The sequence below is a fragment of the Ranitomeya variabilis genome, chromosome 4, assembly GCF_051348905.1.
Source record: "Ranitomeya variabilis isolate aRanVar5 chromosome 4, aRanVar5.hap1, whole genome shotgun sequence".
In the NCBI taxonomy this organism is placed as follows: Eukaryota; Metazoa; Chordata; class Amphibia; order Anura; family Dendrobatidae; genus Ranitomeya; species Ranitomeya variabilis.
Window position 1 is genome coordinate 581,032,957 of NC_135235.1, and position 13,272 is coordinate 581,046,228.

The following is a 13,272-nucleotide window of genomic DNA, read 5'->3' on the forward strand; positions in this document are numbered from 1 at the left end:
CGACATTTATTGGTTATGTGGAGATGGTAAGCTCCGTCCTAGGTTGCCTAATGCCTGGATAGGCCAATGCACCCTTGTTAGACTGGCTATGCAATTCAAGATTTTACCTTGGGATCCAAAGATACCTGATGAACCTACCAGAAAGAGGAGAAGTCTCGATCAGCTCCACATGAGTTATGAAGAAGATCCACTAGTATATATTGATGCCATTGGAGTGCCAAGGGGGGTGCCTGACCAGTTTAAAGCCCAGAACCAGATCTATGCCGGCTTTGCTTCTATAGTACCACAGATGCAGATTAATAAAAATGTTGAATGGATCAATAATATATATATTACAGAGAACAAAGATTTGTTAATTATAGCTGTGATGCCTTTCAGGATATAGTTGAGGACTTGGGCCCTAACGCTTGTATGACCCGTGCTGCAACCCGACCTAAGAGAATTACACTGAATCCTGTCCAGACATGATCACATGTAGTGACATAAGAAGCTGACACAGGATTGTGGTTGGCGGATAGTGGGGACATTAACTTTTAGGAGTATGCTGACAGTAAATCTTTTGGGAAGGAGCTGTAGACCAGCATGTCATGTCACTCCCCACCACCAGAGAACCAACCACATCAGGTAGGGTAAGACAGATACAGGAGTATTATCCCTGGAGGCCCTCTGACTAGCTAGCTACGCAAAACAATTGGCTGACCCTGAGAACCAACCTTTCTCATTCTACAGACAAATAATGATTATATGATAGACGTATAAGTGCACCTAGGCAGGCCTAGGTAGTTAGTGAGCACAAAAACAGGTGACGTGCTAGGACACAAATTAAGATTTTCTACAGATGTGACAAAGGAGAGAGTGTAGAGCTATACTTTGGACGGTTACAGCTGAAATGGGAAGACATGGAGTACAGTCCCATAAACCCACTTGATGTTAGAGTATTGGTAAATACATTCATTGACGGTATGACCAAAGACTTACGAGACGAAATATAGACAGCCAGACCTGAATGGCGAAATGTAGATCCGAAAGACCTGAAGGTTTCTAAAGAAGTTGAACAAATTAGGACAATAAGACAACGTGTCATGTATGCTGGAGCAGACACATCTTTCTTCTCCAATTGGTTAGGTGGGATCAAGGGATTCCTTCAATAAGTTTGTCTGGTACTGACTGCCCTCCTTATAATTGGATCGATAATTCTCTGTTGTGTTATTCCCTTGTATAAAAAGGTTATTGCCAAAGCAATTCCGACTGGCACCTTCCTCAATCAAGAAGTAGATCTACCAGAGTACGATGGTACTGATATAGGGGTGATTCCTAAGTATGTCCCCCTCAAGAGAGTAGACAAAACCCCCTATTCTCAGATGATTCTGAGAGACCTAGTTTAGGGACAGTGGGAGAACTCCATGTGAGGTTAGTGAAGGGTTCAGCTGCCTGGAGGCCTCTCGCAAGGGGAGAGCTTCCGAGGTGTCTGGATGAAGAAATCCACCTCCCCTTTTCCCATCACATGGACAGTCTCGAAGGATCTTTCTTTAAGGGAAAAACTTAGTGTTTAGGGGGGATTGTCAAGGTGAAAATATACTTTCTTATATACCTTGTACTTTTATATATCTTATACTGTGAAACAATAAGTTTTCCCTTGCTAATGCAAATGTAACTGTATTAAAGATGGCTGCCAGTGTTCATTCTTCACTTCAGTTTAGAATCTGAAGGGTTAAGTTTCATTTCTCCTGAAAAGATAACTCAGGAATGTGAAGAAAGAAGTAACCACCGGGAGACGTTCTGACGAATCGGAGAGAGAGACTGGACACTAGATGTATACTGCATAAACCCCGCCTATTGCATTCCTTTTTGTAGGAACAATATAGTACTGTATATTTTGAAAATAAACCCAGTTGCTGTGACCGTTGCAGACACGTGTGGACGCACGGGCATTAGCTGAGATTGAACCAGCTACCTGTCTGACTCATTCTTACTTGGTACCAGATGCTCGGCTCATACTTTAATTTGGAATGACTGGTGAATGAGGGTTATTGTCGTGACGACCCCGACATATATATATATATATATATATATATATATATATATATATATATATATATATATATATATATATATATATATATATATGTCACTGACATCAATATACAGCTCTGGCAAAAATTAAGAGACCATAGCAAAATGTTCAGTTTGTCTGATTTTTCTCTTTATAGGTATATTTTTGAGTAAAATGTAATTTGTTCTTTTAGTCTATAAACTTCTGACAACATGTCTCCGAGTTTCCAAGCAATAAGTTTTGTATTTTTTTTCTGACAAAGAAAAATGGTCAAAAAAGAAATCCATTGCTTTCAGACCTCAAATAATGGAAAGAAAACAAGTTCATAATCATTTAGAAACAACAATACTAATGTTTTAACTCACGAAGAGTTCAGAAATCAGTATTTTGCGATTCAGGTCTGCAGATTGGGCTGCCCATGACAGGGATTTGATGTAGTGATCTCTTAATTTTTGCCAGAGCTGTGTATATGTATTCTATGTGTACAGTATATATCTATTCCATTGTAACCTGTCAGTGTGATTTTACTGTACCCGCATATGAATTGCCGGCTTTTCTTCTGTTTTGAAGAATATTTCCTTTGAAAATGAAGTGTAAATGACTTAGAGAATTTCTCTATGTAAATGCTCATGTTAAAATCAAATTGCAGTATGATAGCAATCGCACTGCATTCGGATGTAAATCAGATGCTAGGTGTGAAAAATCAGATTGTACTTGCATAAAAAAAACGCATGACACTTGCATTACACTCGTCTGACTCTCCTGCATCAAAATCGGACTGATTTTAAAATCGCTAATGTGTCTCTAGCCAAAAGGGGTTTTCATACAAACAAAAGTCATTTTAATCAATAGATTTTGGAATAATAATAACTTCCTGTAGTGTGAACATAAGAATTGATAATTTGAGTCCATATTGAAATATATAGAGAATGCATGCACACGATGACAGAACAGCGTTACTGGTCTGACATTTACAAACAGACAATATTCAAAGTGACAAAATCTTGAGACACAAATAGTTATATGTTTGTTATTGTAAAACATTAGGGTTGATTTAACCTCTGTCTGTTGGGAACTTAGGCTATGTGCATACGTAGGAAAAGAGGTGCAGAATTTTCTGCACAAAATCCGCATCTCCTGGCAGAATCCGCAGCTGCGGATTTGCCACGGTTTTTATGCGTATTTTGTGCGGTTTTTATGCAGAATTGATGTGGATTTTGTGCGGTTTTTACATGGAGGGGTGCAGAAAAGCTGCAGATCCGCACAAAAGAAGTGACATGCACTTCTTTGAAATCCGCAGCAATTCCGCACTGATTTTTCCACACTATCTGCACAGCTATTTTTTTATCCCATTGATTTACATTGTACTGTACATCAGTGCGGATCTGCGGCCTTTCTGCGTGGAAAAATCCGCTGCGGATCCGCAGCAAATCTGCATCATGTGCACATAGCCTTATGGTATCTTTGGGAGTTTTTGAATTGTGTGGGTTTATTGCCCCATTCTCTGATGTTTGCCTCGTATCTCTGATTCACCTAATCCCAAAGGCTGGCCACTTGAGGGCAAGATTGAACCAGACTTACACATAGTGCAAACCGCTATATAAGGCTGGTTTCACATTAGCTTTTTGTGGAGCAGCGGAGGGCTGCGGACTTCCTCTGTGAAGCCCCGCCCTCGGCCGCACCTCAGCCGCTAGATACGCCTACTTCTGCATGCGGCCTGCGTACCTATCTTTTCCATTAGGTACACAGGTCGTGCGGCTGTATACGGATGCTTACGCATGCGTCATTTTGACTATTCCTTTAATTTAGTACTGTGAAATAAAATTGTATTAGTAGTAGTAGCCTTCTTTAAAGCTGTATCTGAGCCTTAGGGCTCATTTCCACATGCGAGAGACAAATCGGTCCGTTTTACGTGCCGAAAAAACGGAGTATAATCATGCGACTGCCATGCGAGTGTCATGCGTTTTGTGTCCGTTTTACGTCCGTTTTTCATCCGTATTTCATCTGTTTTTTACGTAAAGCCACAAGCAATCAGACAACATTTGTGCAAGACCTATATAAAGGCATTTAGCAACATGTGTGATTGCTTGGTGTGACTTTTGGAGTGTGTATTTTGGGATTTCCACTAAGCATGGCATCAAGAAGAAATCTGAGTCTTGACCCTACTGAGGAGCTCCTGTTTAACTGGGTTTTATCCCGGGAATATGGTGTGGGATATGTTGGCGCTCCGAGGAGGCGGCGTCGATTTTGGATTCATCCGCTACTCACACAGCGTCCGAGAAAAGGACATTTTGAACGGCTGTATGTACATTTGCGGAGGCATCGTGATACATTTTATGCCTACACAAGGATGTCACTTGAGGCCTTTGACTCTCTACTTGCTGAACTTCGTCCAGCCATCACGTTCAAAACTACCAATTGGCGTCCCTGCATTTCAGCTGAACAACGGCTTCTGCTAACCTTGAGGTATCGTAACATTTTAGTTATGCATATTGTAAACTTATATGCATGTGGATATTGAACCCAGAAAAATAACCTGTGTCTAATTTGACACATGTAAAAATGAATGTGATCTGGGACTAACATGTGGTATGTGGTAATGAGACTAAACAAATGTAATTATAATGTTTGCCATTCCTGGACATCAGGTGTGCCAAAATACTTTTAATCTTGGGCCACGTGATACAACATTATTAATATTATGAGCTTATGATGTGTTTAAACGGAATACTCTCATTTCGAACGATTAAGATTACTCATAATGAAGTCTGCTCACATCCCGCTATATATTTTGAACCAGTGTCCAGCCCATGACTATATAGACTGTATGAGCCCACAGTGTACACATGTGCTGCATGTCAAACACATATCATCCACATGCACAAACTAACATCCAATACATATTTTAGTAAATCACAGCACAAGTCCCCTCGGTCAGGTTCCTCATTGTTTATGCTCCTGTCTTGGTGTCTCTGGTGTGCTCACTCTACGCGGAACACAGTTGATGCGCTGATAAAACATCATTGTGCCAGCTGCTTCACATGCTGATTTGTGCATGAAGTGGCCAGAGACCCCTCCTCAACCTACGCAGTCAGTGCAGATGGAGAGAGCGAGCGGGCAGTCTTGTTTGTGGGGCATGTAAATGTTTTTGCTTTACCCATCGTCTGATATACATGAATATTAACTTTATCTTATTTTGTATCTGTCTTTCCATTTTTAGATTTTTGTCAACCGGCCAATCGTATGCTTCACTCCATCTAGAGTATCTTCTGGGCATAACCACGATCTCAAATATAGTGAAGCACACATGCTCTCAAATATGGTTCTGCCTAAAGGACAAAGTTATGCCGGAGCCCACAACTCAAGATTGGGAACGTATAGCTAATGGGATCTATGACACGTGTCAGTTTCCAAATTGTCTGGGTGCTCTCGATGGCAAGCACATCCGGGTCAAGAAGCCGCCGAACTCAGGGTCCCTATTCTACAATTATAAGGGTTATTTTTCCATTGTCTTGTTGGCATTAGTAGACAGCAAGTACAATTTTATAATTGTAGATATAGGGGCCTATGGAAGAACTGGAGTTTCAAGAATCTTCAATTCTTCCATTATGGGTCGGCGGCTGAAGGCCAATGAATTGGGTGTGCCACCCCCAAGGAGTCTTCCTTCCTCTGGTGGTGAACCTATGCCCTATGTAGTTGTTGCTGATGAAGCATTTCAACTTACACGGAATGTTATGAGGCCTTTTCCACGACGGGGTCTGGACAGACGGGGACAAATTTTTAATTACAGACTAACTCGAGCTCGGCGTCTTGTGGAATGTTCATTTGGAATTTTGACAGCTAAATGGAGGGTCTTACTCAGTGCCCTCCAGTTAAGCCCAAACAATGTCAACATTGTAATAAAGGCATGTGTCATCCTGCATAACTTTACACGTCAACATGATGTCTCGGGTCCTCAGGATGGCGATGTGGGATTAGCAACCAATCGTGGACACATCGCCCAGGCATTGCCCATGGCCACCCAGCTGTCAGGCCTCAGAGTTCGTAATCTGTTCACTAATTATTTTGTATCACCAGAGGGAGCAGTACCCTGGCAACAAGATGTTGTCATATGATTATTTCATTTGCTTCTGTCTTAATTTCAGGTGTGTGAAAATTAACATTACATTTTGTTTATCTAGTTATCCCAACAATGGTTTGATTTTTCCAAAAAAATATAAAACATGTTTTGAGTAACCAACAAAGTATTTGTTTTATTATAACAACATAGAAACAGAAATCACCCTACATTTTGAGGTAAATAACAACGTGCCCAACTTTGCAATGCTTGTGTCATTTAACAAAAAAAAAACATTACAAGTCCAAGAAAGAATGATGGGATGTTGCTGGTGAGGTTGGTGTTTGTGTTGTTTGTATTTCAGAGTGCTGTTGAGTGTTTGTAGGCAAAGGAACATTGTGTGCCTGGGTGGGTATATGATGTTGGGTTCTGGCTTCCTGACTCTGGCTATATGCATCATGTGGACCATGTGTCCAACCCGGAGCATTTTCCGAAGGCCAGGATACTCTTGGTCTGCATTGGGCTAAAGGCCCTTGGTGTTGTGGTACTTGCTGCCCAAATTGACCATGGCCATAAGCATTTGAAAAACTAGTTTGTGGTTCATGGTGGTACCACTCACTCAAAAACTGTGACGCAGCAGAGGATGTTGGCATTTCTGTGTAGCTATGCATAGGCCTTGATGTGTGTTGGCCATAGAGCTGATGATGTTGTTGGTAATGTGTTTGATCTATGGTAGTAGTATTACGTCTGTCAATATGTTCACTAATGTTTCCAGTGTTTATTGTCTGAGTGTGTTGATCAGTGGTTGTTTGTGTATGTCCTGATGCTGTGGATATTGTTCCTGCTGTTGCAACAGAACTGTCTGTGATTTGGCTGATAATTTGTGTTTGGTACCTTCTTTGAATACAGTCAAATATGGCTTGTGGGTTATTTGGTGGAATTGCCGAAGTTAAAAGCTGTAATATGGCTGTTTTTGTTGGCAGGCGTAATTGTGTAGGAATTTGGCGCAGGTGCTGGGCCAAACTTCGTCCAAATGCTTCCTCACCATCATCCGAGATTGTGCGTTGTATGTAGTCCATCACACGACTGTCAACCTGTCGTCGTATAACTTGACTTTGGTGCTCTCTCCTTCTTCGTATATTGCGTGCAACAGTAGTAGCTTGGGGTGAGGTATCAAGGGCCAGGGTAGGGCTGCTGCTTCTTGGCGGCTCCTCTTGCTCTGTTGGGAGTTGACCTAGTGAACCAGGAATGGCCCTTTCAGCCCTGGATGGTCCTGGAGCATCCTCCTCTGCTGTTCCTGCTTCTTCATTTTCAGTGTTTGCAGGTTCCACCTCAGACGCTGGCTCGGTTTCCACTAAGTTAGATTCGGTTCTATAATGCAGACACATACTTGTTAGTTTAGTTATGTTTGAAATTATTTCCCACATTTACATTTCGTATCCTAACAAATCACTTACGTTCTTAAATCCATTACAGGAGCCAAGAAATTAAGACGGCTCATATATATATATGGTCTTTTTTTGGGTGCTGCGGAACCACTTTTCTGCCGACTTTGCCACTCCCTTCTATATTGATCCCGGCAGCATCTTCGCTGAACATCATTCACTGTAATTGGAAAGCAAAAGAAAATGTTAAGACATCAAAATGGCTAAACCTTAAAATCATTGTTGTGAAAAGTATTCCGCCTAAGACAATGCCAAATTAAAGATAAAATGTTGGTGTTTGAAGCATCCATTTTAACGCAACAAAACAGTGTTATGGCAGCAAGATCAAATAATTAAGGCCGAAATATGACATGTAAGAAAAGGTGCTGGTTAACCCATGGTACAAATAGCTAGGATTAAACAGGAGTGTTCTTACATTTAGAAATTTTAGTTTTAACTGATGATGAGCAGGATGATACTCATTGGCTGGGTGGTGTCTGAGTAAGAATTGTGGCTGGTGTTATATATTTTTGTGGGGTCGCAGCTGCCTGATTTTCGGATGCAACCCAGCCTGAGGACATGTGGTGGTTGCCCTGTTGGTACCAAATCCCCACATGTAATATATCTGGCTAGCAGCCGTTAATCATGCAGCTGTGGGGAATGAAAAGAAATATACCAGTCACATTTTTGGCCAAAAAATGTGGGTGCGTCTTATAATGCAGAATTACCTTCTCAGCGTGCCACTCAGGATGTCGTGGTGCCGAGGCCGCGCTGTTTTCTGGAGTGGCAGTGGTGTGCTGTGTCCATGGTGGCGGTGCGTTGATGCGCTCTGTTCCTGTTGCTGCAGGTTGCTCTGCCCTATCAACCAAAATGTCGTAAGAGCAACCCGCAATAACATAGACCTAGCACAGCAACACAACGATACCATGGACAGTGGCCAGAGCGCAGCAGCAAAACTTGGGTAAAAAGCCCAGCATTGGCACCAGGACACCTGCAGCAGTGTGACACACTTTCGAACACACCCTCATCACAGCCTGCGCAAATGCTCTACTCTTGCCTCCTCCATCAGCGACTGTAGGACCCTCGATTAAACGCAGCCACAATAATTTAAACATATTTACCAAATAAACAAGGGTGTTGGCCCCAAAAATTGCAAAGAGATGAAAAGGCATTATTAAACTTACTCATTCCAAGCTGAATATCCGGGGAACTTTCTGAATAATTTGAAAACAATTGGCGGCAGATATATGTCCATGATGCATCCCGTAACGTACGGTTTTGATAGTTCGGATCTCTGGGATCCCACAATTCAGGCATCTCTTGGATAAGCACCAACATCAGCTCCACATTGATTGGTCTGGACATGGCGAAAGAAGCTGAGAAATCAACTCCGTGGAGGTGGGTCTCATGCAAGGCTCGCTCTCACTGGTTTTTATGCAATCCCTCTGCACACTTCCCTGTGTGTCACTTCCTGGTTTGTTTTTTTTTCAACTTTCTGAGACATTTTAAGTCTTGTGTTCCGTAAAATACGGACGGAATACGGACCATCCGTTTTCCGTCCGTTTTTTTTCTCGCACCCATTGACTTGCATTGGCGAGTCTCGTCCGAGACTCGCAGCAAATCGCAGCATGCTGCGATTTTTTTCTCAGTCCGATTTCGGCCGAGAAAAAAAACGCAAATGAAAAGACACCTATTGACTAACATTGGTCCGAGTGCAATCCGATTTTTTATCGGATTGCACTCGTCCGTTTTCCTCGCCAGTGGAAATGAGCCCTTAGTGTTAAAAACTTTGCAATACACTTCCAAAATTGGATGTGTTTAAATATATTCTTCCTGTGCTGAGATGATCTTATAAGTGCCCCTGCTATGTACCGTGTAATGGCTGAGTCTCACCGTGCAAGAACATGGTCTGATCATACCACAGCTCCTGGGCAGGGAGGAGTATGCAGACATTACAGCATGGGATCACAAATTCTTCTATTTTTAAGTAAAACAGTGAAATGTTTTGCCTCACAAAAAGAATTGGCTGCGATCCCATGCTATGTCAGTATTTTTGCTTCCCCCACTGCCCAGGAGATTTGGTATGATCAGACCATGTCCCTGTACGGTCAGACACAGACATTACACAGTAGAGGAACATTTATAAGATCTCAACGCAGGAACAATTTATTTAATCCCTTTCTGACATTAGACGTACTATCCCGTCGAGGTGGGGTGGGCCCGTATGACCGACGGGATAGTACGTCATATGCGATCGGCCGCGCTCACGGGGTGAGCGCGGCCGAGTGTCAGCTATCGTAGCTGACATCCGGCACTATGTGCCAGGAGCGGTCACGGACCGCCCCCGGCACACTGCGATCAAATATGATCGCAGTGTTCCAGCGGTATAGGGAAGCATCGCGCATGGAGGGGGCTTCCTGCGTGCTTCCCTGAGACCCCCGGAGCAACGCGATGTGATCGCGTTGCTCCGAGGTCTCTTACCTCTTCCTCCCTGCAGCAGGCCTGGATCTAAAATGGCCACGGGGCTGAATCCGGGTCCTGCAGGGAGGTGGCTTCACAGCACCTGCTCAGAGCAAGCGTCGGGAAGCCTCCAGGAGTGCACGTCAGATCACCGATCTGACACAGTGCACAGCAGCAAAGTGTCAGATCAGTGATCTTACACTATAGCATGATGCCCCCCCCCCCCCCCCCGGGGCAATGTTATAGTGTAAAAAAATATATATTCACATGTGTAAAAAAAATTTAAAAAAAATCTCCCCCCCAAAAAAAAAATTCCTATAAATATTTGTCTAAATAAAAAAAACAATAAAAGTACACATATTTAGTATCGCTGCGTCCGTAACGACCAGACCTATAAAACTGTCCTACTAGTTAACCCCTTCAGTGAACACCATAAAAAAAACGAGACAAAAAACATTGCTTTATTATCATACCGCCAAACAAAAAGTGGAATAACATGCGATCAAAAAGACGGATATAAATAACCATGGTACAGCTGAAAGCATCATCTTGTCCCGCAAAAAATGAGCCGCCATACAGCGTCATCAAAGAAAAAATAAAAAAGTTATAGTCCTCAGAAAAAAGCGATGCAAAAATAATTATTTTTTCTATAAAAGTTTTTATCGTATAAAAGCGCCAAAACATAAAAAAATGATATAAATGAGGTATCGCTGTAATTGTACTGACCTGAAGAATAAAACTGCTTTATCCATTTTACCAAACGCGGAACGGAATAAATGCCTCTCCCAAAAGAAATTCATAAATAGCTGGTTTTTGGTCATTCTGCCGCACAAAAATCGGAATAAAAAGCGATCAAAAAATGTCACGTGCCCGAAAATGTTACCAGTAAAAACGTCAACTCGTCCCGCAAAAAACAAGACCTCACATGGACCAAAATATGGAAAAATTATAGCTCTCAAAATGTAGTAAAGCAAAAAATATTTTTTGCAATAAAAAGCGTCTTTCAGTGTGTGACGGCTGCCAATCATAAAAATCCGCTAAAAAACGCGCTATAAAAGTAAATCAAACAGAGCGAGCTCTACCGTGCGCCTAAACAGGGGTTTACCCCAACACATGGGGTATCAGCGTACTCAGGACACATTGGACAACAACTTTTGGGGTCCAATTTCTCCTGTTACCCTTGGAAAAATACAAAACTGGGGGCTAAAAAATAATTTTTGTGGAAAAAAAAAAGATTTTTTATTTTCACGGCTCTGCGTTATAAACTTTAGTGAAACACTTGGGGGTTCAAAGTTCTCACAACACATCTAGATAAGTTGCTTGGGGGGTCTAGTTTCCAATGTGGGGTCACATGTGGGGGGTTTCTACTGTTTAGGTACATTAGGGGCTCTGCAAACGCAATGTGGCGCCTGCAGACCAATCCATCTAAGTCTGCATTCCAAATGACGCTCCTTCCCTTCCGAGCTCTGCCATGCGCTCAAACGGTGGTTCCCCCCCACATATGGGGTATCAGCGTACTCAGGACAAATTGGACAACAACATTTGGGGTCCAATTTCAACTGTTACCCTTGGAAAAATACAAAACTGGGGGCTAAAAAATAATTTGTGTGGAAAAATTTTTTTTCGATTTTCACGGCTCTACGTTATAAACTGTGTAATAATTATAGGGGATAACTCAGGAGACTCTTTGCGTGGAACAAGACAACTACAGGACACAGTCTTATAAGTGGTAAAGTCTATATTATCACACGGTGATTCAAACAGGTGCAGAGAGAAACTCAAGTCCACAACACTTGGTGCAAATATCAAATGCAGCTTAAACAGTCTATAGGAAACTTCAGAGGAAAATGCAATCATGCAGAAAGTCTATGAAGCACAATGATATTTGAGGATACTTGACACGAATAAGTCCTTGTTTAGTCCAAACACAGATATATATGCTTATAAGGCAGTTCAAATAATATCTTAGCTCAACCAGGGAGGCCTGGGTAATAGTCTCAGGTTTTTGCAGAGCAGCAACAGCTTACATGTCCAGCAAATGCAGATGGAAGTAAACACGAGCAGCAGATGGAGGATTACTGGAAACTGGTGTATGCAGCAGGAACTCGGAGCAGAGTAGCAGGATAACCACACAGGTTCACAAGAGCAGGTATATAGCCAGGGAGTCACCAGGGTCAGGAGCTGGACGCAAGGCAGAATACTCTAGCACAGACTGAAGGCTGGGGTGGAATTTTATAGCAGGAAGACACAGTGCACATGAGACCAAAGACGCCATCTTGGAAAAGGGCAGTAATGCACAAAAGGTAATAAAAAATGTTCAGAGTCCTGACAAACTGTAGTGAAACACTTGGGGATTCAAAGCTCTCACAACACATCTAGATGAGTTCCTTAGAGGGTCTACTTTCCAAAATGGTGTCACTTGTGGGGGGTTTCAATGTTTAGGCACATCAGTGGCTCTCCAAACGCAACATGGCGTCCCATCTCAATTCCAGCCAATTTTGCATTGAAAAGTCAAACGGCGCTCCTTCCCTTCCAAGCTCTCCCATGCGCCCAAACAGTGGTTTACCCCTACATATGAGGTATCAGCGTACTCAGGACAAATTGAACAACAACTTTTTGGGTCCAATTTCTTCTCTTACCCTTGGGAAAATAAAAAATTGGGGGCAAAAAGATCATTTTTGTGAAAAAATGATTTTTTTATTTTTACAGCTCTGCATTATAAACTTCTGTGAATCACTTAATGGGTCAAAGTGCTCACCACACATTTAGATAAGTTCCTTTGGGGGTCTACTTTCCAAAATGGTGTCACTTGTGGGGGGTTTCCATGTTTAGGCACATCAGTGGCTCTCCAAACGCAACATGGTGTCCCATCTCAATTGCTGTCAATTTTGCATTGAAAAGTCAAACGGCACTCCTCTTCTGAGCTCTCCCATGCGCCCAAACAGTGGTTTACCCCCACATATGGGGTATCAGCGTACTCAGGACAAATTGTACAACAACTTTTGGGGTCCAATTTCTTCTCTTACCATTGGGAAAATAAAAAATTGGGGGTGAAAATATCATTTCTGTGAAAAAATATGTTTTATTTTTACAGCTCTGCATTATAAAACTTCTGTGAATCACTTAATGGGTCAAAGTGCTCCCCACACATCTAGATAAGTTCCTTAGGGGGTCTACTTTCCAAAATGGTGTCACTTGTGGTGGAGTTTCAATGTTTAGGCACATCAGGGGCTCTCCAAACGCAACATGACATCCCATCTCAATTCCATTCAATTTTG

The 13,272-nt window shown here is 42.2% G+C and overlaps 1 protein-coding gene across 2 annotated transcripts in view; it reads right to left on the reverse strand.

Moving 5' to 3' along the window:
- Positions 1-6,283: 6,283 nt before the first annotated feature.
- Positions 6,284-13,272, reverse strand: part of LOC143765853 (uncharacterized) — a 49,679-nt gene continuing 42,690 nt past the window's right edge. Inside the window, exons 2-3 of one of the 2 annotated variants that reach the window (XM_077252958.1) lie at positions 7,568-7,715; positions 6,284-7,481 (exon numbers count right to left, since the gene is read on the reverse strand). In XM_077252958.1, the coding sequence (XP_077109073.1) occupies positions 6,407-7,481; positions 7,568-7,715 (1,223 nt within the window). In that variant the 3' untranslated portion in view covers positions 6,284-6,406. Of the gene's footprint in view, positions 7,482-7,567; positions 8,178-13,272 lie in introns of those variants that run through there. The other variant, XM_077252957.1, reaches the window with a different exon arrangement.